This window comes from Vicia villosa, linkage group LG6, assembly GCF_029867415.1.
Source record: "Vicia villosa cultivar HV-30 ecotype Madison, WI linkage group LG6, Vvil1.0, whole genome shotgun sequence".
In the NCBI taxonomy this organism is placed as follows: domain Eukaryota; kingdom Viridiplantae; phylum Streptophyta; class Magnoliopsida; order Fabales; family Fabaceae; genus Vicia; species Vicia villosa.
This window is the reverse complement of record NC_081185.1, coordinates 140817039-140833593: the sequence shown is the minus strand read 5'-3', so window position 1 is coordinate 140833593 and position 16555 is coordinate 140817039. Positions and strand designations below refer to the sequence as shown.

At 35.0% G+C, this 16555-nt stretch overlaps 1 protein-coding gene across 2 annotated transcripts; it reads right to left on the bottom strand.

The window, feature by feature from the left end:
* Positions 1 to 1135: 1135 nt before the first annotated feature.
* Positions 1136 to 11472, bottom strand: LOC131610245 (uncharacterized). Of its 2 annotated transcripts, XM_058882138.1 has the most exons (17): positions 11146 to 11472; positions 10892 to 10978; positions 9849 to 9991; positions 9486 to 9676; positions 8941 to 9065; positions 8505 to 8792; positions 7559 to 7711; positions 6965 to 7219; positions 6678 to 6818; positions 6318 to 6611; positions 5972 to 6145; positions 4558 to 5659; positions 4223 to 4341; positions 3237 to 3341; positions 2222 to 3157; positions 1876 to 2094; positions 1136 to 1771 (listed from the first exon to the last, which is right to left on the bottom strand). In XM_058882138.1, exons 2-17 carry the CDS (start codon positions 10934 to 10936, stop codon positions 1475 to 1477), a joined length of 4587 nt encoding a protein of 1528 aa, XP_058738121.1. In that variant the 5' UTR covers positions 10937 to 10978; positions 11146 to 11472; the 3' UTR covers positions 1136 to 1474. The 2 variants fall into 2 exon arrangements, with proteins under 2 accessions (XP_058738121.1, XP_058738122.1); XM_058882139.1 differs by lacking the exons at positions 8505 to 8792; positions 8941 to 9065; positions 9486 to 9676; ... (1 more) ...; positions 10892 to 10978; positions 11146 to 11472 and adding an exon at positions 8087 to 8165.
* Between the last annotated feature and the right edge of the window lie 5083 nt (positions 11473 to 16555).

Here is a 16555-nt window from a genome sequence, read left to right as displayed (position 1 = left end):
GACATGATGACGGTGAGTTTGCCAAAAACTAACGAAATTGATTATTTTGCAGGTAATGTTAGCTTTGGACTGGGCGACGGTAAAAGTATTTTATTCTGGTACGGTCGGTGGTTTGGAGGCTTACCGTTTAAGGGGTTGTTTCCCTTGCTATTCAGCCTGTCTAGTAAACCTCTGGGTAGCGTCAAGGAAATGGGCGTCCGCGACAGGTTGACGTGGTCGTGGGATTTTCATGTGGCGGTGACTGTGTTGTTGGACAATCCAGAAGCGATGCAAGAAGCTCTTGAGCTGCTGGAGCTGTTAGGCGGCATTGGCCCTGCAGAAGGAGAAGAGGACGTGATTAAATGGTGGCCTAATACTGACGGTAATTTTTCGGTCAAAAGTTGTACTTCTTCGTTTAGGGAATATCATTTAGAAGTGGGAGTAGAAACAAACAAGCTAGCCGCAATTAACATATTTTGATGTTCTGAAGTCCCATCAAAAATAAAGGTTTTTGGATGGAGGATGATGTTAAATAGATTGCCGTCGAGAGATCAATTGAGTAAGCGGAATATATTTCATCGGGAAGAAGATAAGGTGTGTATATTTTGTGCTACTGCTCTGGAAGATATAGAACATTTGTTTTTTTTCTGTTCTTTTTCTAAAAAGGTTTGGGACAACATTCTTTATTGGCTGGATGTTCAGATGGTTGAGGAAGAGGCAGGTGTTGAACATCTTTTTCAGTTTACTCATAGCTTGCAACAGTGTGGATGCTCTGGAACACAAGAAACAACTTCATCTTCATTGGAGGTACTTCATCTTCATTGGAGGTTCTAAAAACTTTTAATTTTCTACTATTTTGTGGTTCTGTAATGGGTTGTGAGTACCCTAATGCTCAACTCATTAATATATCTATTTAAATTTGCTTATAAAAAAAAAAAAAAACTCAGGCAAGTGCTGGTGGGTCATGCATTAGTAAGTGGAGAAAGTGAGAAGAACCTCAGCACACGAACAATGAATACAGATTTTATCCACTTTTCAATTTTATTCTATCCAAATATAAATTAATTTATTTTCAACTCACTTTTTAATCAAAATCAATTTCGTAAAATCAATTCATTCAAAATCAATTTTAGTCATCACAGAATCAAACACATACTTTTCTTAAAAATCCGACTATGTAGAGAGTGGTTAATTAACCATTCTATTGCCTTAATTCACTATCTTAAAGAAAACTATTTATATTAGTTGTGCCAGATGATTACATCATATCAGAATTCTATACAAAATACATCATCCAGGTGAAATGGCTGAAGATTTCAAAAACTAAGTCATCAAAATGAAACTTTCTTTGTATAACCTGTCAGTATGTTTCTACCAATGTTCCCTACATGTAACTAATGTTGCAGTCGAACTAATTTTGAAGCAACCGCTGACCTGAATTCTAGGTTTCTGCGGGAGTAGCCTACCATTGTTAGAGTGAACAAGGATGGGTGAATCATAGATGGAAGTTTCCATAAACTGGTGGTGTCATTGAGCAGGGATACGAGTGGTATGGTGAATCAAAGATGGACGTTTCCATGATATGTTCATTCTGCTGCAAATTTCTATAGAAACAACTATAATTTCGGCACCAAATGTCAGCTAATATCATACTCTTGGAAACGATATTACGCTGTGTCTCAAGTTCCTCATTCTTTAATCCTTCTGCAGTATCAACATTCTGAAGCAACATATTGTACTTTTCCCTTAACATTTCGTACTCCTTTGTGTAGTCGGACTGCAGCTGCAATATCTGGTAACAATGAATCAAAATATAAGTCGAAAGTAGCAAGTCACAATACACAAAGGACAATATTAAAAGAGGATTTGACAAAAGAAATGGATTGTTGCTTGTACTTTTTCTTCGCGTGTCTTGTAGGCTTCTTCCCTATTCTTTATTATTTGCTCCATTTCTATTAATAATGAGTCTGCATCAAGGGGCATTTCAATTGGCATTTCAAATGGCCCGTAATGAGCTTGAAAATGATCACTGTTCATATATCCAGGATTGGTGATGTCATGAGGCGCACAAGTGAAATTTTCATTCTCGGGCGCTTCACTGGTGGGTTGTGATGTCTGGAAGATACAAGAAGCAGGTGCAAATTTTAGCGATGAAAACAGTGTGCTACACAATATGATTGGTAATTGAAACACAAGTATCATCAATAAACACTTAAGAATAGACCGCCCAAAATTTACTAACCTGTGAAAATGCCACTAAATCTGCAAGTGATAGTTGTGTATATGGTAAAGGCCACTCAGAAAACTCCGAAGTAGTTGACTCACCACATACAGGCCTCACTGTACTGTATGGCTGTGTTACCTCAGGAACATCAGTTCTATCACAAGTTACAGGATCAGTCTCAACATTGAGAAGTTGTGCAGAAGGAGTTGACATATTCATAGAATTGTCAATGTCAATCACTTGATTCATAAAAATTTGAAGACCTTCAAAAAAACTGTCATCACATGGTGTAATATCTGAACTTACAATGGGACTCTGTCTTTCCAAAGAACCTGTAACATGGTTGACATAATTGGAATCATTACTTGAATTGGGGACTTCATTCCAGTGCTCGAGCGATGAAACTTCAGCTGCTACCAAGTTTATGGAATTTATTCCTTCATCTGGAACACATTCCATGGAAGTAGCATCTGCTTCCGGTTCCATAGGAAAACTACCAGGGTTCTTTTGAGATGTAGCAATTTCATGAGCCATATAAGGTTCATTATGAATGTTTTCTGTATAAATCTGATTTTGTGAAAATAGCACTGTTGTGGGAGATTTTCTTGGAAGATCAATTTCACTTGTGGGAGATTTTATAGAAAGATCAGCTTCATTTTTGGGAGATTTCACAAGATTTAAAACGTGAGGATGCTGAAAACCCTTTTGCTTCTCCTCCTCTACCAAATCTTTCAGCTCAGGTGCCAAGGAGTCTGAACCAATATGTGTATTATTTTTCTCAACAGAAAGTTCATTTTGTAAACAGCTTGAAAAATCTTTCTCATGCTTCTGCAGTTTGTCGTAAACATAGGTGGCCTCTTCCTCCTTGCAATTGAAATTCAAGTGTTGTTTTGCAAGATCAAGTGAATGTTTCCTATCAATCTCGTGTTTCAACAAAGAAGCTGCAACCCAACACTGGAGATACACATTTGATTACACAACTATGAAACAATGCCACAACGGATTTCTTTATATAAAAAGACAAAATACTCACCACCGATATTTCAAATGCCTGCACTATAGAAGCTTCCAGGCAACAAACATTGTAATGTTCAAATACATACTCAAGAAGCCTCATGGCAACAGCCTTGACATTTTCCTGCAAATGAAAAATGAAATCAAGTGATTAGGCAACACCACAAAACTATCTTTCTAGTGTTATTGAATTTAATCAAAATAGTCTAGTGATTAAAATATGTCAGCAATTATTACATAGATAATGTAATCAATATAATCCAATGCTAGTGTAATAACAAATTAACAACTGCTTCCAAGCAATCAGTCATTTAGTTGATAAGGAACCATACAAATTATTCTACTCCAAAATTCTTTCATCCAAAACCAGCTTGTAAGGTGAGGGATGTCCTCCATTTATATAAACACATTTTCATGTCATATCTCATATAATAAGGGACTCTCAACACACAACCCTCACGTCCATGACTGGATATCTCGATTCTGGAGCTTGATCCGAGTGGCTCAATGGTGGGTGGCTCGTGACCAATCCGATCATAGATAGGCTCTGATACCATTTTAAAATTTAAGTAGGGTTTAACTCAACCCTACAAAACCAATTGGTTGGATGAGGGATGTCTCTCACTTATAAACACATAATATCTCATTAGGGCAGTGGTTCAATATAATATATCTAGTTGAAGGTTTGTCCCAGCTAGTCATGAGAATAGTTCTTAATAGGGATTTCTAATCTTGGTTTCAAGAAGCAAACATGGGAGTTTAATTTTTTCTTGTTGCCTTACAAGTTATGATTTCATATATAGATCTATAACTTAAATCCTACGCTTGCGGTCAGTCGTCAATGATTTTTTTTAGCAAAATCGTGATATTAGTGCATTGGCAGAGAAGACGTGAAAAGCGCCAATTACTCAATTTAGACCATAACTTCTAAGAAAAATTTCACAGAAAAAAGAAAAATCATTTATGTTCAAGTAAAGGTTACTGAAGTATATAATGAGACCCTACCGGAATGTGTAGAACATCACAGAGATCTGATATATCAGGCTTTGACAAGAGTTTGGTGCTCTTGGGCATCTCAGGCGGCTTCTTTAGTTTTTGAATCGGTTTGTTAATTACAGATACTCCTGTCATTTCATCGGGTAAAGGACGTGTTATGGAGTCAAATACATAAGAAAATCCAATCATATTTTGTGTGTGTGGGCATGAAAATGAATCAGCAGTAGGATGTGTTAAGATCTTTTATTAGCGGAATGGGGAAAAAAAAAAGGGTTTCCTCTAAAGAGTGTAATGTGCATCAAGAAATAAGCAAAAGACTAAGAGTTAAAGAAATTCAGCAGTACCGTTCAATTGTCTTCTCCTTTTACCAGGACTTCGATTCTTCTTGTTCTTCCACTTCTTTTTCACATGTTTAGAACCAACAATATCCTCGGACACTTTACAACCATTGGAATCAAGAATTTCCTTAGGATCAGCAACACTCTTTGAGAATTCCCTCCTTTTACTACCAACAATATCCTCGGACATTTTCCTTCTTTTGGGGTCAACACTATCCTTGGTGACTTTCCTCTCCTCAGGATCTACATTATCCTTGGACGCTGTTTTCCTCCTTATTGAAATGGTGTCATTTTCATACTCAGATTCTGTTAGTGAGGGATGAAAATATTCAACTCTTTTTCGGATCCTTTGAGGTAAAACAGGTAAAAACCTCCAATGAGGATACCTTCCTTTTAGGAGATCACTCCAGGAAAAAGTATGTGTTTCATTCCCCAATTTCTTCATTTCTCTTTCTCCTAGCAATGAAATGTTTCTTGCATATTCCCCTCCATTTTGTTGTACTCTCGATATGAATGACTGTCCATGACAATCAATTCCATCGCTATCACAAACCAGTTTGGATGATAGTTCAAATATTACATCACTCAGAATTGAATGATCAGAGATGTCTGAAGCAGAGGCAGAGGATCCGCTTCCATGCAAGTCATCAAGCTTACTGAACAGATAAGAGGCACCCCATTTTAGCAGGCTGTGATTAGTACTCTGGCTAATCAACTGCATGTTGCTGTCAAGAGCTATTCCCTCTTTTGCAAGCATTAAAACCTTTTCTTCAACAGTGAAGTATGAGTACAATCTCAAAACTGGTAACTTTTTGAACTTTGAGCTGATGGACATTTTTTGTAGGGACTTTAGGTCATTTTGAGGGTCCAAACCACTGTCAAATAATATAATAGTATCCACAGATGACAGCTTGATGCTAGGGGTACAAGCACTGCTCTCTATCAAGAAAACAAATCGTCCACTTTCTCTATCATTAAATGCGGCCAAAGCAGCTTGCTTCTTTGAAGGAATGTAACCTCTACCATATCGTACATAGCAGTCATTTCCAAATCTCTGACAGAGAACATCATCCAGAATATTTCCAATTGATCCAGAACCACCACTAGACTGCAGTTTTAATTATAAAAAAAAAAAATGGGGAAAGAGAAAAAAAACTAATTAAATCCTTGAGAATATAAAAATACACCAGTCACAAACCCTAATAATCGATAGTGACAAATACATAACCCATAATGTATGTGCCTTAAGTCATTAAATATGATCAACACAATGTCTTAATGAGGTAACACTGCATTGTAGCACAGCCAAGAGATCAGCATCAAAGCTCTTTCTCAATATAACATGAAATGAACAAACTCACAGAAATACAAGAAACAAGACAAACAGATAAAAAAGCACAGGACTTCGATAGATAATTACCTGATATAATATCATCACTTTTAGCTCACGACTTTTAGCTTCAACAAGGATCTTTTCAAGAAGTTGCAATTTTCCACTTACTTTTATTCCAATATCTAAATGCTCTTCAACAGGCAGACCTCCGGTTACCAAACTACTCAGTGACGGGTTGAGGAGATAAGGATGGTTGCAGCACTATAAACAACAAAAGTGGGACTATCATTATGACGTCGTATTGACAATTCATTTAGAGCTATTGGTTTTACAAAAGCGGTATTAATCATGAATGGAAATTTTAACTAAAAGTGGACGGCCAAAATTGTGTGATATTCGAAGTTTCAGCTTATATGTTTCTTATCATGTCTACCTTCCTTGTTGAGATAATAAGGTCACGAAGGGCATCAACAGAATTAGACTTCTGGCCTGAGCATAACAGCAATGAGTTTGAAAGCAGTATTGAGCAATACTGCTCAAGCTGCAAACTGGAAAGCTGCGCAGGAACCCAATACTCTATAAACCTGCTTGAGTCAGAACTGCACTTAAGTGCAATATATTGTTCCAATTGACTCTTCAAATTGGAGATGCTTGCAGATGAGAAATGTAACTCATCATGTCCTGACTTAAGGAATGAAAGGAGTTTGATATAATCCGCACGATCTTCCTAAAAATCCATCAGAAAAAAGTCATTACAGTGTTAAAATATCAATATTGAGGACAAGTAGCATACCTTGATTTGTCCACTGATGAGAAGGAGCCTTGTCTCAGCTTTTAGAATATTGAGATTGTCAAACTGTCCTAAAATTCTGGGTCGATGGCATTCATCAATTATTATTGCTTCCCATTGAATGTATCTCAATGCATGTAAGTCCTGCATATCGCATTAAAACATAGTGAGCACAAAAAGAATATCAATGATACATTGAAACATTTTGTAGCATGTGAAAGGAAAAAAACATATTGTTTCTGAAAAGTCACTTATACGGCGAAGCTGTAGGATTAGGTGTATGAATATACCTCAATGATGATATCAGATGATGATAGTAATATTTGAAATGAACTACCACCATCTTCATTATCAAACTCTAACGCTCTGATGTTATCGCGTACATATTTTGTTCCCTTGTAAACTACAAGATTGGCAGATGGTGCCAAATTTAAGAATTCTGTTTCCCATGTAGAGAGGCCAGTAGAAGTTGAGATTATGAGAAAAGGCCTTTTCACATTACAACTCAAAGATGATATATACAAAATCACCTTCGTAATCCGCTCCTGCAAATGTAGTTTAACAACGAATCAGACATTCCTCTGTTTATTCTGAATAATTCATCAACCATAACAAACTCCAGACTCCTTATATATTTGACACTTCAAAAATTAGTGCAACATTTTTCTTACAGCAAGTTTCTCTTTTCTTAAAGTTCTTATAAATCTCCCTCTACTTCTAGCAGTAATGTTCTAAATAAATCAAATTACTCAGTAATGTTCTATCAAAAGCTATGATTTTACCCAACTCATGAGATGAGAAATCAATGTAGAAATTAATCACCAAGTAAATTGATTAAAGTAAGATATAAGATGGAAACATGAGTATATAGAAGAAAAAAAGACCTGGTCAATTTGATCGTCAACGATAACAGCACTCTGACCTTTGTGCCAACACATGCGAAGCTTGTTCACATAACTCAAATGCTGGTTATACAATCCAGGTGAATCTCCAAATGATGATAATACCGATAATTCGGTAAAGGAAACTTTTTTCTCCTGCAAGATCAAACAAATTGCTCGTAAGAGAATTACACCAGTACTACAAATATAAATTCAAAACATGTTTGTGCAAGATTTGAAGTGCTACATTTAGCCCAACAAGTCAAAAGATTTTCCCTTTTTGTTTCGAAAGTATCATATGATAAATTAGTGGGATTCTAATAAGTGACTTAAATCCCCAATAATAGATTACTTTGTCCACATTCACATATTATCGGCGTAAACATTTGTCACTGGAAGCGATAAATGTAAACTAGTGAAATTACTTATAATAACTCATTGTCATCTCTACCCATTATTAATAGTGAAATTACATCATATTTCTTTCATTGACATTGTAATGTAACCAGAAAAAAAATTATTACAATATACCTTAGTAACAAAATGTGAAATTGTAGGAGTCAAACCATTTGGTTTCTGAAATTAACGAAATTCCAAAATGATCCCTGAAACTGAAAAACCGTCCATCATATTAGTTCCTTAGGGATAACTTCAATGACCAATCCAAAAAAGGTAATATGATTGAGGATATTCAATTTCATGTATCATTATGGAATTACAATTTTTAGGGACCAAATTGTCGAAGCCTACAATCTCAATATACTATAAGTGATTTATGCATTAAGATTATAGATAACTGACTCATTAGATGTAATCTTAGAATGCAACTGAAAATGGTCTCTTAAGGAACTTCAAACATATAACTTGAAAATTAAAACTTCTAAAAAGATGAAAACAATATCATGAATAAAAACTAAAATAAATATGTATTTAGTAAAAGAAAAAAGACCTCATTAGCTTCAAGAGGATTCGACAGTCCAACCGATCTCTTTTGACGACTTTCATAATTCTCTACAAGTTTCATGCCTTTAGAAGATCTCATAAATGAAGCATCGTCTAACTCCCATGTAACATGATCATAACCAAGACCAGCCCATTTCACAAGCCATTCATATTGGCAAATTGAATCATTGTCATCATTTCCATCAAAAGGGTCAGCATTTTGCTTTGACATAATAATTTTCCTTTTTAGCAACAACCGTTGAGGTATACTCCAATCTTTTTTCCACCTGACAACCTGGTAGTTTTACATTCAATGAAGAAACATTTTTAATGGATACACCCACACAGAAAGTGCTACGACAATAACAACAACCAAGCTTTATCCCACTAAGTTTGTTCTCTTTTGTATTTATCTGTTCTTAGACAATGAACAGTGACTGCACCTGTTGTTTCTTCTTGTACTTTTCCAAAAGCTTCGGAGCCTCAATAAGCATCTGTTTTTCTGGAATCCAACAGTTATGAGCATGAGCAAAGCCCTGATACTTGACAAAGTACTCCCTTTCGATAACTGGCACCAAGTGTGTAATGAATTAGGCCCAAGTTCTATAAGTCCATTATAATTAATAGTAGTGAGTCATCATTCTTTAGAAGGATCTAGATAATAGAATTAGGTCATGCTTATGTTATAAATAGAGGATTGGTGAATGTAATGGGAATCAAGAAAATGAATGAAGAAATTAGTTTTAGTATTGTTATTATCTTTTTAGCATAGTTTCTCTCTATTTCTCTTAGCCTCAAAGTTATCTTTTTATAGTTGTTAGTATTTTTTAGCATTTTCTCTCTATTTCTCTTAGTTTCAAATTATGTTCATAACAAAGTGATAAACTTAAAATCAGTAATCAAATTCACTATCTAATATATATTCCATGAACAATAAGTGTAGGTGAAACATAATAGCAGAACAATATCTGTGAACTTCAAACCATACCTTCATCTTTGGAAACGACTTCTCGAGAATCAAATATGGATTCTACCCCTTTAGAAACAGAATGCACGCCAAGCTTTATTTTTTTCTCATTACAAGAAATACAATGCCAAAACCCTATAGGAAGAAATTTGAGAGGAAGATCCAAACAAGACGGGTGATACCTCCTTCCACATCTTTTACCACAACAGTACCTAAAATATAGGTCCATGTCAATTAAACAAAAGCAAACAACAACAACAACAACAACGACAAAAAATGCTGTAATAACTAATGAGTTGAATTTCATGAAGGAGAATGAGAAAAGCATAGGATTATAAGATGAAAAGGGCTTAATCTACAATGAGTTGAGTTCCAAAAACTCACAAGAGTGTTCCCCCGCGCAAGCACTTGTAACAAACAACTCCCCCATCACCTTTTCCATTTTTATCATTAGGATTCACAAGTGTGTTATCTTTATATTCTTCATTCAATTCATTGCCATACTTTGAATAGGAATCCCCTCCAATCTGTCAAGATGTATAATCTCAAATCAACACAACCACTTACAAATGTTGAAAACAAATACTGCAATTCTTCACCCTAAAACAGGGATTTTGCTTCTCTAAACACCAAGGTCACTTTAGAATGTAAAGCAAGTGATAATAAGTAGAAAATGATATATTTCAGTGGAATCGAAACTGTGATGTTTGAAAACCTTTTCCCGAAACACGGTAGAGAATATCACATTGTAAATATGCACTTAAACTAAAACATTTAACAGTAAGTATTATAAGAATCCGACATAGACACGGACATCGACAAATATGGGGGTTTTACCCATCCAAAGTTAAAGGGAGTTTTAATTTCTAAAATCATTCTCATTGCTGACATGTCAGTGTCATGTTCAGTATCCATGTCAGTACTTCATAGGTAAGGATACTTTGTAATAGGTTTTAAAAAACGGTCTGATACTCGCGATGAAACAGTGGCGAAAGGTGCTGATACCGCGAAAACACTCGCGATAAAACAGTGGTGAAGGGTGCCGATGCCGCGAAAATGCTCGTGACAAAACAGTGGCGAAAAGTGCCTATACCGCAAAAAACGCTCGCGTCAAAACAGTGGCGAAAGGTGCCGATACCGCGTAAACGCTCGCGACGAAACAGTGGCAAGAGGTGCCGATACCACAAAGATGCTCGCGACAAAACAATGGCAAAAGGTGCCAATACCGCGAAAACGCTCGCGACAAAACAGTGGCTAAAGGTGCCGATACCGATACCATTATTCACCATTACATTTGTACCAACCGAAATCGCAAAAGCCTTTCGCAGCCACAACGCACGCGGTCGTTAGACAATCTTAAAATAAACAAAGACAAATTAATAATGTGTGCAGCATTAGAAGAAAGTAACGGAATCACAAAAACCCACATCAGTAACAAGAGTATGAGCTTTCATGTCACACGCAACAGTCATGTTCTTCTGAGGAGTAATCTTCAAGCGATGATCACAGAGCACCTGAAACACAAAAGGGGGAAACCCTATTTAACCTTTTCAAACACATTGTTGAAAAACCAAGCATCATAAGCCTATACTCAAAAACCATTGTACCATTTTAGAAAGCTAGTAAAAACAGTGTGCCATAAAACACACTACACTAGTCTACTGAACGAGTAATTTGTTACCTGTTACTCTTAGATGACGGTGATTTCTCAACAACCAAGCAGAACAACATTGAAAAACCCAAAACCCTATGCATTCAAACAACACTAAGAGTCCCTTTCTTCCTATTTGATCATTTGATATTTTTGAGAAAAAAAGTGGAGAAAGAAACGAAAGGGTGTATCTGAAATTTGGTTACCGAGGAACAACGCCACTACATGTTTGGAGTTAAGAAAACATTAAGAATGAAAATGACAATATTGGTGGCAGAGGAATATAGTACGGGCAGAATGTGATGATGGAGAGAAGAACGGAGGTGAAGAACAAATGTGGTGGGCCATAGTGTGTGCATTACACTACTACTGCTGCTACGTGTCCTATACAAAAAGTTGGCTTTTAAGTTTTGAAAAGGCATGATAATTGGTTTATTTTATTATTAAATAAATATTATAGATATATAATAGTAAGTTGATTCAATAATGATTGACGCTGAATTTGGTAGGGAGGACCACGATTTAATCATAAGTGTGGTTGGAAATGTGTTCGAAAGAAGGTTAAAACTACTCGATGTAGATACTAGTGGTGAAATCTAAAAAAAATAAAAGTAGTGCACTAGCGGTATAAAATAATTTACAATAACATTCAATCCAATAGAAATTCTAAGCTATCATGTCATCAACATAATTTTAAATGAAAATGTGATTTGGTAGGATACATGTCCCGACACTCTTTGGATATATTCTTTTTTCTTGTATTATATATTGACAACTTCTATGGTCAAGTAATCTACTACTCCATACGTTTCTTTTAAAATGTCGTTTTTGAGTAAAAAAAATTGTTTTTTTATTATCATTTTCAAAGTTCAAAGTAACATTAATTGTCGTTTTTGCTAAGATTACCCTTAAATATTCATTGAAGAGAAAGAAAAGTTAAATGAATTATAATAAATAATTAAGGGTTAGATAAAAAGACAATTACTTAAAAAGAAGTGAAAATTATTAGTTTTATTGGTATGCGCAAAAAATCAAAAAGAGACAATTAAAAAAATGGATGGAGGGAGTAATATAAATCTTCTCTTTAAAAATAAACAAGTGGAATATCGTGAGTTTCAACTCTGTGAGTTCCAACTCTACATTGTATTTATTGTGCACATCTATCAATTAAATTGAATTAAGGAGATATAATTAATACTATTTTGAATCGGATGAAAAAAATACTTTCTCATCTTATAATAAATGATTTAGTTGACCATTTCATATATATTAAGAAAAAATATATAAATGAAAGATATAAAATAAAATTTTACTAAAGTACTATCATGGAGTGAGAATGGTGAAAGTTATAATAATTAAAAGATGCAACTGAAAAAAAATTATATTGTAAATTAAAATAAAGGGTCATGCTAACATGTGCCCTTAGGGCACATGTTAAGGACACTATAATTAGAAAAAGTTAAATATAATTAAATGAGTCATATTTAAAGTTTCTATATATTGAATGCACGCGTTTCAAAAAAATATTTCTATAAATATCTAATTAACTTGTGCCCTTGAAGCACATGTTAACTTTTCCCTAAAATAAATTATTCATTTTAAAATACTTTATTATTCTAAATGAATTACCCGTTGAACGAAAGACTACTAGTAATCTTTGTCCAATAATGAATCGGGATTATAAATATTTGAACCAATCCATACTAATTGATGGAGAATATTTGATGTAATGAGTATTTTCTAAAGTGTATTAAAAATGTGTATAAACACTATTGAAGATGTGTCAAATGTCAATTGTTTCCTTTACCACAAATGCAATTATGTTCGGATAAATTAATTGTGTCTTTAATTATTGTGTAAATATTTAGATAAAAAAAATTCTTTCATGTAAAAACAATAAAATAAAGTCTTTAGAATACTTAAACAAACATACATCAATTACATTGACTTAATGATACCTTTAGATTCATAGATTTTCTAGGGGTAGAGATGGATAAATAAAATATGAGATTAAAATTCAGTTTTCTTTTCAATTAATTCTTTGTATTTTATTTTCACTTTGATTTCATGAAGAAGAAAAAGTAGAGTCATCTTGCATTCTCACTTTCCCTCGTTGTGAAAAATACTATCTCAATATTAAAATATGTAATTTTAAACAAATAGATCATTTCTTTAATCATGAAGACGTCAAAAGAGATATTTATACTAATAATTATAAAAAGTGTGGTAGACTATAAAGAATATCATACCTATAATAAAAACGGTGAAGAATTTGTTGTAGGGAAGAATCAGGTCAGCACGCATGTCTTAAGAAATTGGAGTAATACTTGTATTTTCGAAACCCTTCTTTGTCTCTTTTAAACAAAGTCAATTTCAACGCTTCGCTATTAAATACTTGGTTGGAGCACGATTATATAGTTAGAGATGAGAATGGTGGTTTGTTGGCAGCAACAACATGGTGTAGATTGCGAAACAATGTCACATCGATGGATGAGAATTTTGGGATGAAATTAGGGTTAAGATTTACCGAAGGGTTGTGTTTATGTTAGAAGTAAAACTGTGCTCTGCACATTACTGATTTCATTGATAAGCTAAGCTTTTGTATTCTGTTACAAGTGATAACACTGCATTGGTTAATCACTAAAGCTATATACTATTCTATTGTACACAACATAAAACGGATAGAGGCATAAGCCCATTACATAGCTACAGCCCAATTAATCAAAAGCCCAAACCAGAGTTATACTCTAATACTCCCCCTCAAGCTCATGGTTGTGGCAGAAGAACAACCTTGAGTTTGCTCCTTAAGTCTTGGAAGGCTGTACTTGGGAGAGGTTTGGTCATTATGTCTGCAAGTTGAGCACAGGCAGGGACATGTTGTATTTTGAGCTTGTTGGCCATAACTCTTTCCCTAACAAAGTGCAGGTCCAGTTCAATATGCTTGGTCCTCGCATGAAGAATAGGATTATGAGATAAGAGTACAGCACTGAGATTATCACATAGCAGCACAGGGGGTAGAACCTTTATTCTGAGCTCAGCTATAAGAGACTGCAGCCATAGTAGATCAGTGGTGGTATGTGCTAAGGCTCTATATTCAGCCTCTGCACTTGACCTTGCTACAAGAGTTTGCTTCTTTGAACTCCAAGATATCAAATTTGGACCTATGAAAATGCAAGTGCCTGAAGTAGATCTCCTATCATCTGGGTCATTTGCCCAATCTGAGTCACTGTAGGCTCTCATGGATAGAGCTCGAGTAGGATCTGCAGGTGCTAATTTGAGACCATAATTTGCAGTACCACTTAAGTATCGAAGAATTCTTTTCACTGCAGACCAGTGACTGTCCAAAGGATTTGCCATGAATTGGCAAGCTTTATTGACACAGTAGGCTACATCAGGTCTGGTTAATGTAATATATTGTAATGCACCTACCACTGACCTGTATAGCATAGGGTCCTGCATAGTATCTGTGCCATACTTGCTGAGTTTGCAGTGGCTGAACATGGGGGCTGCAACTCCATTTGAGGTCTCCATATGAACTTTGCTAAGAAGATCTTTGATGTATTTTGTTTGAGTAAGAATGACAGAGCCATCATGTTGATACTTGATTTCAACACCAAGGAAATACTCAGGTGTGCCAAGCTTTTTGAGTGCAAACAGATCATGTAGCTTGGATATTAGTGTCATACCCCAATTTTTGACCTAAGATACCACCTCATATCATTTGCATATGCATCATTTGCATCTCTAACAAATTGCATAGTTTGTGTTTGCTACTTGTGACTCAGCAGGATTTAATCAGGAAATCACTCATCAGTACAAGTAACAATCAATTAGGGTTTTGTTCTCCCTTCATCTCAAAAGAACCATCTTCATCAACAATCAACATTTGGTCCTCAGAGATTCACTTCAACAAGCTCAACAGCTTTGAATCGACTGAATTAGGGTTTTGACTGAAGACATCACACTCCTGACTTTTGCTCAGAGTTTGACCTAATGGCTTGGAACATGATATCAAGACCTCAAGTACATCATTTTGACCTAATCCATTGGCTCATAACATCTCCTACACAAAGATTGATCAGACAAATCCTCAGATCAAGGTTTTGAACTATCAGGGACTGAAATCAGGGATCACATTTGGGAAACCCTAAAAACCCCCAGGGAGTCAACCAAAGGTTTCAATCATCCTCAAATAATCCCTATGACAATATCCAATGAAAATTGCATCTCAATTCAAGACCTACAGTCATCAATCTCATCAGGTCGACAATTAGGGTTTTTGACCTAATTCACTGAACAACTGACTTTTTAATCAGGACATGGTGCCACAACTCAAACCATGGCTCAATATTCTCTAATGCTTCAATATGATCCATTCATACCATTCATTTGATGAGGATAGCCTGTTTCATTTGAAATTTCCAGAAACGCGATTCGTCTGAAAAAGTCAACTGTACAAGATCACCATTGACTTTTGGGGAATTTTGGTCAACCATGACTTTTGAAGTTTTGAATCATCAATATATGATATATTAAGTCATTTGATCAAGAAAAATCAAGAAAATCAATCAAGAATCAAAAAGTCAAAAGTTTGACTTTCATACTTAGAAAAATTTCTAAGTGTTTTTCAATGGTTTTTTCCAAACTTTGAAGGGGAATAACTCAAAATTTCACCTACAAACTGAAAAAAACTTCCAACATGAAAGTTGTAGATTTTGATCCAATAAACAACTTTGACACATATAAATTTTTTCCATAAGATCAACCATTTAAGAGATATGGAGCTTCAAAGTTGGTACTTTTGGAAAATTTCACTTAAAACTTCATTTTTCTCAAAGTTCATGGATCTTTTTCACCCACTTCCTTAAGGATCTTGAAGAAACTTTCAACTAAGGTTTTGAAGTGTGTAATATGAGCTTTCCAAAATGTCCAAAAGCATGAAAAAATATGGAGTGTAGCCATGGTTTTGAATTTTGCAATTAGAGGTCATTAAGCATGAAATTTCAAGCCATTTTCACTAAGTTTCTATACTACATGGCCAATGATCCAAGTGATGACACACCAATGCAATAATTGATAGATATTTTCTGGTTTAGGATCAGATAGGAAAGAGATAAGAAGCTTAGAAAAATAACCATGGTTAAGTCACTTTTAACCATATGCATTTAATGGCAAGATTCCTTTCTATCTCCAAATGCCAAATCACCATTCTTTGGGCAACTTGCAAAGTTCTGAGTTCAGAACTCATGGCCTATAAATAGAGGTTCAAATCACTTCCAAATACACACCAAAACCTCACAATTATAGGTTTTCTCTTTTCTTTCTTGAATTACAAGTCATGTGTTTCAAAGGGAGGTAGAAAACTCAACCTCCAAACCTTGCAAGTTCTGACCAAAGTGATGCTTCCCACAAACCATAAACATCACATATGATGTGTTTG